The sequence below is a fragment of the Lepisosteus oculatus genome, chromosome 19 (genome assembly GCF_040954835.1).
Source record: "Lepisosteus oculatus isolate fLepOcu1 chromosome 19, fLepOcu1.hap2, whole genome shotgun sequence".
NCBI lineage: Eukaryota > Metazoa > Chordata > Actinopteri > Semionotiformes > Lepisosteidae > Lepisosteus > Lepisosteus oculatus.
The window spans coordinates 9,850,052-9,867,056 of record NC_090714.1 but is presented as its reverse complement, the minus strand read 5'-3'; the positions used below and the strand labels follow the sequence as shown (position 1 = coordinate 9,867,056).

General features: G+C 35.7%; 1 protein-coding gene across 3 annotated transcripts in view; it reads right to left on the bottom strand.

The window, feature by feature from the left end:
• The window catches only part of sdk1a (sidekick cell adhesion molecule 1a), a 464,366-nt gene that overhangs the window by 15,784 nt on the left and 431,577 nt on the right, over positions 1 to 17,005 (bottom strand). For all 3 annotated transcript variants that reach the window (XM_015360500.2, XM_006637238.3, XM_015360501.2), the window contains 6 exons: positions 16,072 to 16,273; positions 12,707 to 12,810; positions 11,745 to 11,815; positions 9,467 to 9,599; positions 6,509 to 6,565; positions 5,056 to 5,157 (listed from right to left, as the gene is read on the bottom strand). In XM_015360500.2, coding sequence (XP_015215986.2) covers positions 5,056 to 5,157; positions 6,509 to 6,565; positions 9,467 to 9,599; positions 11,745 to 11,815; positions 12,707 to 12,810; positions 16,072 to 16,273 — 669 coding nt within the window. The remainder of the gene's footprint in view (positions 1 to 5,055; positions 5,158 to 6,508; positions 6,566 to 9,466; positions 9,600 to 11,744; positions 11,816 to 12,706; positions 12,811 to 16,071; positions 16,274 to 17,005) is intronic.

Sequence of the window (17,005 nt, the reverse complement as noted above, 5' to 3'; positions counted from 1 at the left end):
GAAACCAATGCAGGTAACTTTGTGACCTTTCCGCTAAGACAGTTATCAAAGACAAAAACATTGTTGCATGGGTACACAGATCTGAGCAAATGTTTGTACATTTTAGGATGTGAAAGCTCATGGGTTGCTTTTAGTCCAGTCTGTGCTGCTCTTCATTCTTTATTAGCTGCTCAACAGCACACTATGCACACAGTACAGACTGAACAATATTTTAAAGCATACAATGGAACAAATAAGTTAAAAGGTCCAATAAGTCATAAAGCAGCAAACACTAACTTAAAAAAGTAATGTACAGCAATGCTCTTTACTGTGTGGTACATCTGATATTGATAGATTCTATGAGTGGGCAGCTGGTGAAGATAAAAAGAAAAGTGAGACTGATGTTCAGACAAAGATGAGTATGACTATCATTTTTTGAAAGTTCCACCCTTTTTTGAAAACATTCACAGTTTAACTCCCATGACAAGTGACCATGCATTTTCATTTGTAATTTGCTGAGGCATCAGAGGGAATTGTTAATACAATTAATAAAACAAGAATGTTCTTAGCCTTCCAGCTGTCATAAGCAACAATTAATTGATGGTTCTTAAACACAGACAGCATTTCTACACACCCTCTCAAAATAAAAACGACAAAAGAATTGAGACCAGAAAATTGACATGATTGGAGATTTTAAGAAAAGTCTGTAAATTAAGCCTAGAGCGCTTTTCTCTTCCTGAAAACTAAGAAACAAGAAACAAATTGCAGCTGTTTCAGACAATATGTATGAAAGTACACCAATTATTACCAATTAAAACATCCAAAGATGATGAAAAGCGCCAAAAATAATACATGCTTTGTTTCTTCATGAATCTAGTCATTTATAAATTAAAACATATTTTAAAATCCCAGTCGTAAGAAAAATGCTGCAAATTTCAAAGAACTCTATTGCCTTCTGAAATTCCTGAAAATCATGAATATTTTTTAAAACATATTCCCCATAACAGCAGATCAGATTAAAGATGTAATTGTACTTTTTCAGCCTTGGGATGCTTTATTTGTAAAAGTACTATTCACAAATGAATTTAATCAATACTATGCTTATTTATCAATGTCATCCTTGCAAAGTTTATCGAACACTGATTCATCCTAGTGAGCAGGAATGAACATTTCAGGTAAATGAGTTCCAGCTTGGATGCCAATACCTTATTCTGCATCTCATACACAGACAATGATACAATATGAATAAGACAGGTAATCTAAATATAAAGTTAAAAGTACTAGTTATAGCAATACTCAGGTATATGAATACTGAAAGTTCACTTGAGGCCAAACACTATTTTAAATTTGCACTATAAGCCTTGAAGGATAGTGTAAGGTTTCATTGTGGATTCTTAACTGAAGGAAAGAGTTAATCCTTCAGTATCAGGTGCAGCCATCTGGAAACACTACACTGTTGATCTATTGCCCCTTAGTGTTTCTTCCCAATTACACAGGTTTAAACAAATAATTATACACAGCAGGCTTCCCAGCCTATCACCTAGAAGATGCCCTGTGTGGCTTTTGTGATTAGTCTACAAAAGGCTATGAGTCACAGGGGGGACAAGCCACAATGTGCAGCTCAGCTTACAGGTTCCATCCGCACAGTGAGACCAAAGACGGTGAATGTTTGTTAGTAAAATAAAATGGAAGGACAATTCTTTGTACATACTAATAGAGGAACCTGCTAGGGATGACCTTCACCAGTTATAGAATTGTTTTCCTTTCTTCACTTTTCTTTAGCCCTATAACTGACAGTAATTATCACGCAATGAACCTGTCAGGGAACTATTTGTTTTGCTCTAACTCATGTCTTTCCTCACCATTATCTCCCAGTCTTCCCTGCTCTAATGAGGATGTTAATAACCTTAGCCAGGTTGCTTTGCCAGCTGCTTCAGTTCATTATAAAAGATTCATATTTACTGCTCCGTTAAACTCCACACCATTGCTAAAAAACAAGTTTCGGAGGAAAAAAAAACAATTTCCATTCAGTCAATTGTTGAAATATTAGAAGTCAATGAACAGAGATCATAACTGCAGAAGCAACTGGAGTTTTTGTAATCTACAATTTTCACATTAATTTGTCTACAGTTTAAAAGACAATAAAATAGAATGGCACATATTTGGTTGTTTTTCATTTCTAAAGTTAGGAAGGCATTAATGCACAGTAATTAGTCCTCACACTGAATTAATCGTCTTTAAATAACCTTTTTTAACACTAGGCAAGTGGAGTTATGGGTGCAGGATAATTTGCAAAATACTACTACTAATAAGCTCTATGCAATCATATTAGCACTGACATCAGTTAGATTTTAGATTTAAATTTGGGGATACATAAGGAGAAATATTTCTATTGTGTTGCTAACACAGTCTGTGTAGTACTGTATTCAGATAAAACCATTCAACATTGGGTATATATTGGAAATGTGAACAGAAATAAAGCACTTCTCTGTGTTGCAGCTGGATACCACTACAGTACTCACTTCGGTGCACTTAATTATATCTAGTTTATAGTTGGGATCTTTGGAAATCACAGTTTATTTTTCAAAACAGTTAGCCAATTAATTCCACTTACTTCCATTTGACATGATACAAATTGCAATTTCTTTTCAACTTTGTTTCTTGGGGTTATGTCTATTTCATTTAATGGTTTCTATATATTCTTTAATAATAGTACTGATAAGAAGTCAGATCTAATTTCAACATCATTTTATATTTTTCATATTCTTAATTGGCTCTAGTAATTCTGTTTCATTATGCTCTACATATCAAATGTGCAGCAATTCCACTGCTATGAATGGATATCCTGCCAGATATAATTTGGCTTTATGAATTTAGCTGATACATTGTAAGATAGTAGATGTTACTAAAAAGTTTTCTGGAAGTTGGGCTAACAATTTGAAAATAACAAAATCTAAAGATAAGGGGACTATAGGCATTAGAGTTAAACCCTTATATAAATAAGCCATTATTATATTGTGTTCGATATTTTAAAAAGGTCCAATTTAATCTTAATATTATAAAAATTATTACTAATATTTTTGGTATGTATTGTAGTTAGTGCTTTAAACAAAACTAAAACATGTGGTAACTAGAAAATGTCACAACCTCCTGCATGTTATGTCATTTGCTCATTTTTGCATGTACCTATTGCACATGATTGTAGCATCTTGTATATCAGTTACAAAGGGATTATTCAACTACTATGCAGCAACATTCAAATAAAGAGTTTGCCATTTTTTTATTTGAACAACATTACTGATTGTTTGATAATTTGGAAATTGATGCTCATATTTTTAATCATATACATTACTAATTAGCTCCAGTCACAATCCCTATATTGTAGTTACTCTTAAAACCAGATATAGTCTTCTACTATTTTTCTGAGTCAGCGTGGATTCAATGATCTGGAATTTTAAGGGACAACTTCCAATTTTAATTCAAAATCTAATATGATTTAATATGAATCTAATAACATTCAATTAAATGGTTACTTCCTTGAGCACATACAGTCTATAGATATCACCCTCTATGTGTTCAGTTTAAATATGATGGTTTATTTTATTTTCACTGACTTGTACATATTAAAACATTGGAAAAAGTAACTTGCTGAAAAGCACACATCACATGTCTTGTGTCACAGTCATAACCATAAAAGAACAGAAAACAAGTACACATTCCAGATACACAATTTGTATTTTATAGACAAACACAAGAATGGGCATTAAACAAAAATAAAACACTAGGCAAATGCCTGGGAAACTGGGAAATGATATTTATTGTAGACAAAGGCTAAGTGTGTAGAAAAAACAAAAGCTTTTAAGATAAGATGGGTAACTTTACATATGTTGTTTTATCATTTTCCTGTACACAACGCAGGGAACTAATACAAAGGCAAACATAATTTTCAGATATAAAATGTAGAATTTAAATCAAGGTGTGCTATACTAAATTTGTCAAATGCACTATGACCTCTTTGTAATTTTTATGTTCTCCCCACATTCACGTGGGTTTCCACAAACAGTCTAAAGCCATACTAGTAGGTTAATTGGCTTCTGGGAAAACTGGCCCTGGTGTGAGTATTTGTGTGTTTGTTTCTGTGATGGACTGGCGTCCCTTCCAGGGTGTATCCTGCCTTGCGTCTGTTGCTTGCCAAGCTCTGGCTCACCCACAGCTCTAAATTGGATGGAGCAGTTAGAAAATGGATGCATGTTTTCACACACAAAACTGTGTGAGTGTCTGGAAAAAGCTACCCCAGTCATGCTGTCAAAGCTGGCTTCTTTCAAGAAATGGCTGACTGAGACCTTTGGATCAATTATTTTCTAGTAATCAAATACTGGGCTGAATAGTCACCTATGTCCTTATTTGCAAATTGTAAGTTACATCTCAAGTCTAAGTTAACACTTCACCTGTTTAATCATAAGATGACAAAGAACATACATACCATCCTCTTCTCTGTTTTTGCATGAAAAACACATTTTCCATCCAAAAAGACTCATTATTTAACATCACAAATATGGCATCAGTTGAACACCAAGTGAGAACAACCAGACCCCAAACTAGACAGGTTGCCCTTACTGTAAATGGCTGGGCAAATGCCAGGATACCGTCAGACCATGCTGAAATGAGAAACCTGCCCCAGCAGAACAGAAGGTCACTGTGTGGGAGGAGGCTGTGCACATTTTCTGCCTGACAGCAGAGCAACACCACCAAATCACAAATCTAGAAATGGCAACATATAAAAGCCAAATGGACAACTCCAAGTTCCAACCTACAGTAATTAAACGAGAAAACAAATATTCTCTAAAATGAAAGCTTTATGAACTGTACTAAGAACTAGGAATATTATAGAAGGGAACTATACACATTTATGAAGTGTGCTTGAAATCACAAAAAAATACGTCCTGTGTTTGGAACAACTAGACATACAGTATATTCATACCTAAGGAAAGTCTTCAGGACAATCTTGTTACAGAAAGTAGAAAATATCCAACTTAGACCATGGGTATTAAGGGGAGACAATTTTTAGTACCCTACCTGCTTCTCCCACAAATACTTCCACGGGGGTACTGGAGGGGCTCTCGCCAATTATGTTGTATGCTGTCATCACTATTTCATAGCGCTTGTATTTGTTGAGCTCTGAAAAAAACCAACATCTTTTATCACTGTATTCTTCAAATAGGCTTTTGTTTTAAAAAACTTAAACTGCTAGGGAGCTTAAAAGCCAGTAATGCTACAGCAACAGCAAAAGCAAACAAGTTATTTAACATTACTCTAAAACATCTTTGTCTTCAAATTATCAAAAACATCTTCAGCATCTCATGTGCCACATACAGTATGTATTAGCTCAAAAAGAGAAGATTATGACCCTGCTTCCTAACACAAGAGCAAATATAATTTTGCTAACATGGTATTGATGATAATTCAGTAGTACTAAAAGTAGTAAGTTCTCAAATTCTAGATTTAGGAAAATTATGAAACTCTCAAACTTGTGGTTCGGTATTACAAACTCAGGTTTAATACACCTAGCAAACTTAATTTTATCATTATTGTTATGAGTTTGTGGTGTTTCTCACTAAGAAAAACTACTGTACAGTAGGTAGACCTGTGATTTTTTAAACAATAATCTCTGAGTTGTCTTATGGCTTCAATGACCTCTGCTGTAAAATTTTGTTTTACATTATCTTTCATAGATCTACTCTGCCTGCAGGAAACCAAGGCATGCTAGGATGATCCCAGATCTTCACACGATATTCCGATTAAAGATAGTCTTTAAGACAAAAACAAATATTTAACACGCCTCAGCCCAGTCGGGACATATAATGACATTACCGAAAGCAGACTCATCTCAGTAAATAGGACAGATGTAGGGTTGTCTGCGTGGACTGCTGAGGTTTCTTTGGTTTGGCCATCACATGCTATGAGTTCTAATTCATACTCAGAAATTGTGTGACATGAGTTAAGAAGTTAGACAGCTTGTGTTTGGGAACAACAAGGCCAGTCTTCTTTTGAGAGACCAATTAAAAATTAAAAACATACTGTAGTAAGATAGCACTCACAAAATTATATTTATGTCATTTTATATTATATTAAGTCATTAATTAATTTATTATCTAACCTAACCTAAAAGCAAATGATGTGGAAAAACAAAAAAAATGTTTAATGTATTGGCTATAATTCAGCATCATAATATTACTGTTTCTAAAGTTAGTGAGACATATATTTTTTACAAAAAGTTAGTTGCTATATTTTGCCTTGCTCTGATTCTTAACCTCATATGCAAAGGGGAATGGGACACACCCCATCTAACAATCTGCAGGCAAAATTGTTCTGTGCTCTCTGACAAAGCAGGCAAATTAAAGGAAATGCTTGTTAACACAGAACAGTGTGTGTATTGGGATTACACATTTTTGCTGGAAGGAGCATGAATATTTTGTTAAACTTCAAAGAAAAGCACACTTACAGAGATCGGCAATTAAAAGAAACTTACGTGTTAGCTCAAATTCTGTTAACAAAGCACTGCTCACAGTCTTGAAAGTGCTTTTGGCTATGTAAGGCAAACAAAGGAAGAAGAAAACAAGACCTTGTTATACTTTATTAAAGCACCGGTATTCAGTGGAAGACAGCTTACAAATGGAAGAGAATATTGGGGCGCAAACTTAAATCTGTAGTGCAATTAAAATATTCACTGCAATTCAGCAAACAGTGTTAATTAAGAAATGCAGTTTAAGGTGAATCAGGATTTCCACAACTAATGAAATAGTACCCAGCAACAACTTCAGGAGCTTACATGTGAGCTACTTATGACAATAAATTCTTTTCAGCAACAGGTGTCTGAAGAGTTAGGCCTTCTAGAGAGTCACCTTCTCTAAACTCCTTCAAATCTAGACTCAAAACCTTCTTCTTCAGAAAAGCCTTTAAATATGGTTCCATTCTTCACCCCTCTGCTCTTCTTAATACCACCTTCCACGGTCTCCTCTATTGTTATTGTTGTATTGTTGTAATTATAATTGTGTCCTATCTTGTGAGATCTTCTTAATTATTGTTGTAGTCTTCTTATTTATTGTTATTGTCATCCTGTAAAGCGCTTTGAGAAGCCACCTTTAAAGGAGCTATATAAAATAAAGTTTATTATAATTATTATTATATTCTAAATTCCTATGAAATAAAGATATCTAATACTAAACAGAATGTAGTGGTAGTGAGTGTTGTAGCCCCAATCCAATTATTTAGACTGTACCAGCAACCACACTGTACTGGGTCTTCAGAGCATCTTATTTACAGAGTGCCTCCATGTGCAATATACAAGCACTTTCCCAAGAAGGGATACATTTTTCTCATATTTTAAAGAATGCAGAATAGAGCAAACTCTCAAATATGGTATTGTTTACTTCATCTGCAGTTCAAGTTATCTACAGAGGGTATTTTTACTTAATTGTTTTCTGTAGTGTTCAAAACATGAATTCCAAAACCTACTTCTTTATTTTAACTCCTACCTATTGTATACTGTATGCTATATTTTAAACAACTGTTTAGCACACGAGACTAAGGATGTGCTCCAGATTAAGCTTGCCTAGTTAAGGGTAAAGATTTGATAATTTACCTCCAGTAGCTAATTGGTATGTATCTCACACATGGTAATTATTTTTAAGCTAAAAATTAAACTATATTGCGATTTGGCAATGAAGTCTGCAAATGCATCAGCTAATTAACACTTCAAAGTCAAATAAATAAACCTAGGTTTATATGCTTGTTACAATACAACCTATCAACAAATCTGGAGCATGTGTTAAAGCTAGTTTGGGTGAAAACATATTAAGCTTCTATAGTGTTTTTCACATTAAGCTTCTATAGTGTTTTTCTCCTTCATTGTTTTTTTTCTGTTTTCTTTGTTGAGACCTATATCAAAGCAATGGAAAACATCCATAGATACTCATAGTCTATACTCTTTGACAGTGCAGTCTTCAAATACCGATCGAACAAATACTGCTAACTGAACATTATCACTTGAATCCACCAATTCATCATGCTGAACTGAGTACCATTGACCAGTTCGCATTATCCTACTCTAACTGCTCTCTTACCTTGGCTAACAGAAATGCTTTCTGCATTGTGTTCTGGCTGCATGTCTGAAATAGCAGACTTGATTTCAGGAATGTTTTTGTAATTCTCAAATAAAAATGTGTCCATCACAGTCATTGCACCCTTAACAATTTCACTGTCTGTGAACATTTTTTTTAAATCAAATGGAGCCACAATTAAAGATGTTTCTGTTGGTGTATGGTTTAATGTTGTTGTTTAATGTTTTTAAAACCAGTTTGGTGAGCAAAGATTGCTGCCTTTCCAATGTAGCTTTTGGCTCATTTACTTCTTCAATCTGCTTGCAATGGGAAAATCCTGTTCAAATCTCTTTTGAACTGTAGTGAAGTAAAATGATTCACTCCACATTGCATCTTTTCCTGACAGCAATACTTACATCTCAGATTAAACACACAAACTTGACAATTTAAAAGGGTAAACAAAAAGATAAGTTTGGAATTTTGCCTACTCCTACCATCCAACCAACAGACAGTGTTTATTGTTTTAAAATTCCACTGATATAGCTGAACGTTGTCCTTAATATTTGCTGGATCACAACTGACAGATATTTGTTATTTAATTTGTTATTTTTCACATAAATTATATTACAAGGTTCCTTTGAACTGGGAAATGTAGAACAGCATTCCTTGTGGAAAAATTTGCACAGATACTTACAAAAGATAGTGTCATAGACACTTAGGAAACCAACAAATGTAATACCTTTAGTAAAGTAGTAAACCAAAATGATAACTAAGATAAACAAGAACACTACAATGAAATAAACTCAAAACCTCACTGCCTTTTAAAACAATCATTCTTATATAATTAAACCTAGGCAAAAATTGATAAGGTTTACTGACATAAGTGATGTTTTTTAACATTAAAATCAAGGTTTATTTTAATTTATTTGATCATATCTCTTAAAATTATTTTTTTTGTTTTGCAGCTCAGACTATTTTAAGGGCTACATTCTTCCCCTGTTATTAACCTTGCTGTCTAATCATGTCTTAGTAAGTAACAGCCTTGTTAGGGAGATCAAAATAACCTCTAAAATCTACTCCAGTAATGAGTTTCCCTCCCACAGAAACTTACTGCAGTTTATAACAATCTGTGTAAAACCTGATGAGACCCGTGCTTCAATGCATTAAACTAAAGGTAACTGCAGGGGCCTTTTAATTAACTTTTAGTAAATATTAACATGCAGACCAAACTTAAAATAACAACTGGAAATTGGGAATGTTAACAGGAGATATGGCTCAGAAATAAGACATAAATGCCAGATTTGGAATTAGGAAGAAACATAATCAATGTTTTGGGTCTATAGAGAGACAATTTACACCATTTGTATTAAGAGATTATGGTTTCCTACCTGTTAATTCGGCTCGCAGTGCAGAATGGTTGCCCACTGTTTTGGAGTCTGACTGAACATTCTCGTATGGCAGCTCTCGGTAATAAATACGATATCCTATCAGAACTCCATTCAGACTGTCATCCTTTGGGCGCTGAAACATTCAAAAGCCAAAGGTCACTCTAAACATATACAGTAGGCCTGGGATTCCATAAAAAAACTTTCTTTAACTCCAACAATGTGCTTGATTCCTCAGAGCGCTTGCTTTGTAAAGCTGTTAAAATAGAAGACATGTTATGATGCAGTGGCATGGTAATTAGCACAGCTGCTTCACAGCTCCAGGATTCTGGGTTTGCTTCCAGATCAGGCCACTTGCCTGCTTGCAGTTTTTTGTGATTTCCCTGCATTTGTGGGTTTTTGCTGGGTGGTCCAGATCCTCTTACTGTATCTCCTAAAGAATTGGAGGTTAGGTTTTACTACCTACTGTAAAACTGTCCTTTTCCGGGAGGAAAGTATTGGTTTCAAGGGGACTTCATAGGTGTTTTTCTCATAATGCAGCCAGTGATTGGCTAGGCATGGGACTATAAAGCAAATCAACTGAACATGGTGGATTGCATAACCTCCTCTTCTTTGTGGTCATTCAGATAAATGAAGAAAAACAATTTGGCAATGAATGTGTAACAACAGGAATTCACATCCTTCACTAAGGATAAAATAATTGGCACATAATTTGCTTTGATGTGATGTGATATTATTTGATGATCAGACCTAAAAATACAAAGTACATGGAAAAGAACTGGCAAATTGAAATCAGAGCTGATCTCAAAAAGGCATGTGAAGGAACAATGAGAAGACCCTGAGAACAACAAACTTGTTCTAAGTCAAAATAAATCCTGAGTTTGGAATTCTACTTCATAATGATTCCATACCATTTCTCCTGCTTAAGATTGCAAAAACTTTTAATGCAGTAACAGATGACAGTAATGTGATGCTCTCTTGTGAAAACACAGGCACAGCATGAGATTGATTGTTTATTAGTTTTATATGGAATGAGATAATAACTTGGTACATGCAGAAATTCTGCTTTTGATTACATATAACCTTAGGAGCCACATTTGCATTTTGACAGAAAAAAAGATGTCAGGAATTCTCAAGATTATTTGAGTTTCGTTAATCAAACAACATACCATTCATATAGTTGGTAGTGCTGTTGTGTACAAGTGCTAATTTTGCAAAAATATACTGTAAGATATGTCATGAATTAAGTTTAAGTGCCAATGCAGTCTCTGCTAAGTAAACTCGTTTTTGGAGAAGGACATATTTGTTAAATGGTGTAAACCTCAAAGTTATTTATAACATATCACATACTGTATATACAGTTTGGAGCAGATTGTGTAGATCCTACATATAAAAAACACTTTAATGACATCACTGCAAACTTTGACAACAACAAAATGTGAAACTTTGCAGTTGATAAGATTTTACAACGCACTGCAGTATACAGTATGTTACCAGTAACATCATATGTTATTTCATAATGTATTATAAGCATGACAATGAAGATCGCTTCATGTACTGTATTCAGTCCTATAACAACTAATCGATATATGATCTGAATTAAATATGTGAAAGACCAAGTCACTAGGCAATTAGCAAATTCCATTTTAAAATTAATTAACACAGTGAAGCCCTCAGTTCTATTGATAAGACAATCACATTAAGGAAAGACAATCTAAGACTCTGTAGGTCAATGGATAAGGGCTTTTACAGCTAATTAATGCTCTTTTTAGAATGTACTTTTAAACTGAATGTCTGCACATTGTACATTAATCACATTAGGCTAGTGGGATCCTTTAACTGCATGTGTATATCATCACCTTGAACACCGAGCTGCCAGAACTTCCAAACAGTTAAACATATTTCTTCTTATCCCTTTTCATTAAACTTACTAGTTAATCACAGGAACATGCAAAAAAAGCAATGGAAATAGACAGAGCCTCTTTTTTTCATAATGTAATCCCAGGAGAAGTTTTGGCTTTATTTTCAACAAAAGATTACAAATGTCTGCAAATGAAACAAAGTTTACATTTCTTATTCCCTCTTTTTACATTACCAGACAAATAAAAAAACAAAGAATTAGACTGATAGTTTAAATTGTAAGACACTTTGTTGATATTTATATTTTAAAAACAAATTGCATGGTGAAGATTTGTATTCTTTCATTATTATGCAAGTCACTTGCCACGGAAGTTCAGCACTGATCTGTTGTGTTGTGAGAGATGTGACCATAGTACCCTACCTGCCATCGAACCAGGACAGAAGTGGTGGTAGAAGGCTTTACTGCCAAAATAACAGGTGGCTCATCAGGAACTGAAATGAAACAGAAAACACAAGAGAAATCACACACATTCAATAGACATGGCTGAATTACTTTATTATTACTAATCTGGCTACCTGATAAACTAAAGCACCTAGAAACTAAGACACTCTAAAAGGTAACGTAATCAATCTGATAATTGATTCAATCGATAAGAACAGATTGAGTGTTCAAAGGTGGTGGGAGTGCAAAAAGACACAACATTTTTTTTTTGTCTAGAAGATGTTTCTTCAGCAGTGCAATTACATTCTATTTCCATTAGACCAAATTCTAATTCCATGGTTAAAGTTTAACTTAACCCTAAAGTTTTTTGGTTGTTTGTCCCTCACAAAAGGAGACATTTTTTTTTATGAAGGAACTGCAATCCGGCCCACTAAGAAATTATTTATCACCCCAAAAGACAGAAAAAAGTGTAGTGTGTCACTAAGAAAACAAATGATTAAGAAAAACATACCAGCAGTTTTTCTTATGTCAATGTTTTACTTTAAAACACAATAAACACCTCAGAATTATACAATTACAAATACATAAAACAGCAGCATGTGTCCAGACAGCTGTGCTGTATTTGAACAGGTGACTAACATTTTCTCAAGCAAGTCTAGGATTGTTCAATCTTTTTCTTTTATCTGCTGTTATAAACACAAGTCTTGATGCAATCTTGATGAACAGAGATGCCTGATGTTTCAACAAAGCATATCCTTTGTTCTTTTTAATAATAGTAAATTGCTGCCAAAACCCAAATAAAGGGAAGCGGATCATTAATATGAATATGAAGCATCTATATATGCATGGTTAAAATGCTGACTGCACAAAGAATTGTGCCTTGAGTTTTATTTATTTAACAACGAAAACCAATATTGCATATTATCCGAATCTGTACTCACCATCTTGTAAAGTTGTAATTGCATCAGTCTCTGCACTATAGGGACTGTCTCCAATATCATTAGTTGACATCATTCTCAGCTTATATGAAGTGAATGGTTTCAGCCTGAAAGATGACAAAATCCAGGTGTTATTTTTTCTAACACTTTTTTCCAATTATTTTTGCTATATACCCACATAATTTGGAATCCCCAACAGTGTGTTTTCATGTTTCGGCTCACAGCAATAACCTTTGCAACCACACAAGGGGAGAAAGAGGAAGAGTTGAGAGACTCCTTTAACCAGTCCACCTGTCACTCATCTTTTAACACATCAGAAGCTACTGTAAAGGAACAAGTAATAGGTTTATTCCATGCTGAAAAAAAGAAGAAAGAGAACACAACGTTTCGGCCGTGGAGCCTTCTTCAGGTGTGAGAGAGACAGGGCAGTAGGCAAAGGTAAAGTAGCGGGAGAACAAAGGTTGGGAGAGAGGAGGAGTGAGAGGCGGGAGCAGGGGACAGAAAGAGAGGCCAATTAAGAGGTGTGAAGTCAACTGCCTACTGCCCTGTCTCTCTCACACCTGAAGAAGGCTCCACGGCCGAAACGTTGTGTTCTCTTTCTTCTTTTTTTCAGCATGGAATAAACCTATTACTTGTTCCTTTGCAGCCTACGCATGCTGACGCAGCTACCCACCTGAACTACTAGAAGCTACTGTATGCTTCCTCGTGCACAAGGTTCAATGACAACTGGAGGAGAAGCACGTCTGTCACTTATAGCACTGCACGCCTGCAGGAGTCCGTGTAGTTGCAGAGGTTGCTGGGAGCTGACAGAATCCTGGCTGACTAATCCCAACTACACCGTCAGTGTAGTCAGTCAACTGTGTGCTGTCATTTGGGAAATACCAGTCAGTGGCAACAGACACCTACATTATAGAACCCAACCTGTGCTTGGATGAGAAAGTTTATTGGCTGAGTCATTCAGGAATCCAGATGTTAGGTTTCAAATACGTTTTATTTTCACAGCACAGAATCACTTGGGTGAACCTCTGGTGCATAACCATGGCATTACATTTTTGACTTTCCTAACAGACTATTAATATTAAGCTACCACACTGGAAAAAGAATACAAACCCCAAAGAAATCTAGCATTATTAACTAGCATATGTAAGAAAATAATTTAAAAAGCAGCCAGCAGCCATATCACTCTGCAACTCACAACTGGCAATCCACTGAAGCTCAGCACGTGTGAATCTGGTCAGTAGCTGGATGGGAGACCTCCTGGGAAATACTAAGGTTGCTGCTGGAAAAGGTGTTAGTGGGGCCAGAAGGGGGCACTCACCCTGCGGTCTATGTGGGTCCTAATGCCCCAGTGTAGTGACGGGGACACTATACTGTAAAACAGGCACCGTCCTAGTGAACCTAGTTTTGATTTTTGATTTATTTAAGAAATAATTCCTAGAGTAGGAGTGAGTTTACAGAAACCAGACAAAACCATAAGATGACAAACAATATTCTGTAACCTTCGCAGAAACTATAACTAGAAGTTATTGTCATTTTCCTTTGGGAATACAGCTACTTTGTGTAGCCAAACTACACTATTTTGTAATAATAACACCTTATTTACAACTAGTTTCATAATAATATAGGAGTCTTAAACTGGCACAAATATAACTGCATTTGATCTATATTTACAGTCTTCAGCTATTTAGTTTTTAATTTAGGATTTGAAATTCTATATACTGTAAATTGACTTCCATTTACTGTATGATTGGACGGAAGAATACTTCTGAATCAAATTGTCCTGAATGCTTTTCAATATTGTACAATGCCTAAATAATTCTAGCTATCTGTTATAGTCCAGGAAAGAATAAAGAACTCTGCTCAGCTAAAAGCCTCCTGACAATTTTAACCATCTACAAGGTTTGATTGAACCAATAACAAATCAGAATGAACAGAAGAAAGGTCTTAGACCCCAATCTTATATAAAATGCTGGCAGTTAATGTACTGTATATGGCATTTACACACTGGGCTTAAAACCAAACTGAGGAACATGCATAGCGGTTTGTGTTAATTCTGGAGAAGAGGTAGACGGCCACTTCTGAGATGTCAGAGATAGATGGATAAAACAGCGCTACAGCACCAGTAATTACTTAAATCCCATTTTAATTGCCTATGTATCATCTTAACCTTCTCAGCTATTGAAAACAGACCTGTTTGTGAGAACACATTGATTGGTTTTGCAACTGCAGAAGGAAAGTTTTACAAGATTCTGTCAAAAACACAACTAAGCTTCTAAACTTTGACCTCCATTGAAACAAATTTGTTTGAGATTATTTATCTGATAGATGTACTAAATTAATGAAAAAGGACAAAAAGGAGTGGATCATTTATAATTATCAAGACACAATAGTCATTTAAAACATTATTAATGGCTTCACAGTACATGTTAAAGAAACACTGGACCATTTGTATGCTACCTACATTCCCAATTACAAGGAGTTTAATACTTCATCACTGAGGGGAAACCCTTCCATCCCTGTGTGCTGATGTGTGCTGCTTATTAACAATAAGTTCTACTGAGGGAATAAAAAATATGAGGTTTAGAGGCGCTAAGAATACAACAGTACATGGTCGTCTAAGGTTGCACTTGAGACAGCACAGTTTTAGCCACAGGCAATGAACATACGTATTCTCAGTTACTGGCAGCATGTTAGGAGCTACATCTACTATACGCAGCTCATTTGTACACTAAAGCACTGTTTCCATACTTCTTTTTTTCTGAAAGATTGTTTGTTCTCACGTACAGTATATAAGTCTTGGTAAGAGAACCAATAAACTCTATGAAACATTAATAACACACAAACAGGAGTTTAAAATAAAATAAATGCAAAGTTTAGTACTTACCCTACACAAGCTTCTTATTTTTATCAGTTGTACTATTTATGGAAATAGCATAATATGATTAATTAAGAAATGCTATAATATCACCATAATCTTGATTAAGGACCTGTATAGGTAACCAGAGGCTGTGTATGCAATGCTCAAAAAGTAAGATGACCTATTCAGACAACTGTTTTGTGATCAAAGACTTCTGGGACACAAACAGTACACATACCCCCCCCCCCCCCATGGAAAAAGACAGTGGGTACTGCGCTGTTTCACATAGTTGTATGCCTTGTCCTTCAAGGCATGCAAGCTTTTACATACAAAAATAGTGGTCATACAGTATTAAGCTGCTGTGGCTCTCTCTAGTGTCATATTCACTGGAATGTGCTTCCCTTGATCTGCTTTGTACATGTGTCACATTTTAATACTCCATGGGTCACAGAGGTGCTCGGAGACACCACCTAAGTGCATGAGAATCCTGCAGATACAGGCAGAGGCTCACCGGTCGATCTCCCAGGATGTGCTGTTGTGACTGATGGCAGAGGAGTGGGTCTGCCAGTTGCCATCAGGGAGCTTTTTGGTCTGCACTGTGAAGTAGCGCACAGGCGAGGACCCGTCCCCTCCTGGGACCCAGCACAGCAGCAGACTCCTGGACTGTACTTGCTCCTGGGGGACAGAGAGCTGCTTTGGGGGCTGCGGGCGATCTACAGGAAAACAGGAAGGGTAAAGAAGCATTAAAAGATGCAGAACCATTTTTTTAATATCTAAACTGAACATAATATTGTAACTTATCACAATACTGTATATTCATGAAATATAGACCATTCATGAGACCATATACTCATGTACATGTTTTAAAACAACAAGGATAGTTGACAAAAGACCATGCAACTGGTTCAGTGATTTTGAAATGAATACTGTCCAAGAGCAATATCAAGTCATGTGCTCCTAGATCACTGGCTATCATGTGCCTAGGCTATTAGTTCAGTACACTCTGAATTGTAATCTTCTTTCCTTTCTGCACTGAAAAGCGCTTGCCTATTGCAGTAAGGATAGTGGATCTCTGGTCTTTGTTCTTTCTGTACGAGGAGGCTATGTGGGCTATATGGGTCAGCTAAACACCGTGCTTGGCAACATACAGTACTTTGCTGTTGAAGAGTCTGTGCTAATGTAGTGGATGGTTACACAGGTAACTCTCACAAGGGCTGGGCTCCTCTCCAATCCCAGCCTTGCCTTTCACGTCTCAGTCCCTCATCACAACATTGCATGGCCTTATTGATTTTAATAGAAAAACTCAATAGAGAGAGGCATAATTGTTTAATTTTAAATGCAGACTTTATTGATTGTGATTAAACGGGCAGGCTGTGTAATAAAACAGGTATTGATTGGACACACTCTTGGTGACCTGCCTCTGAAGAGCTTTTAAAGCCTGATTA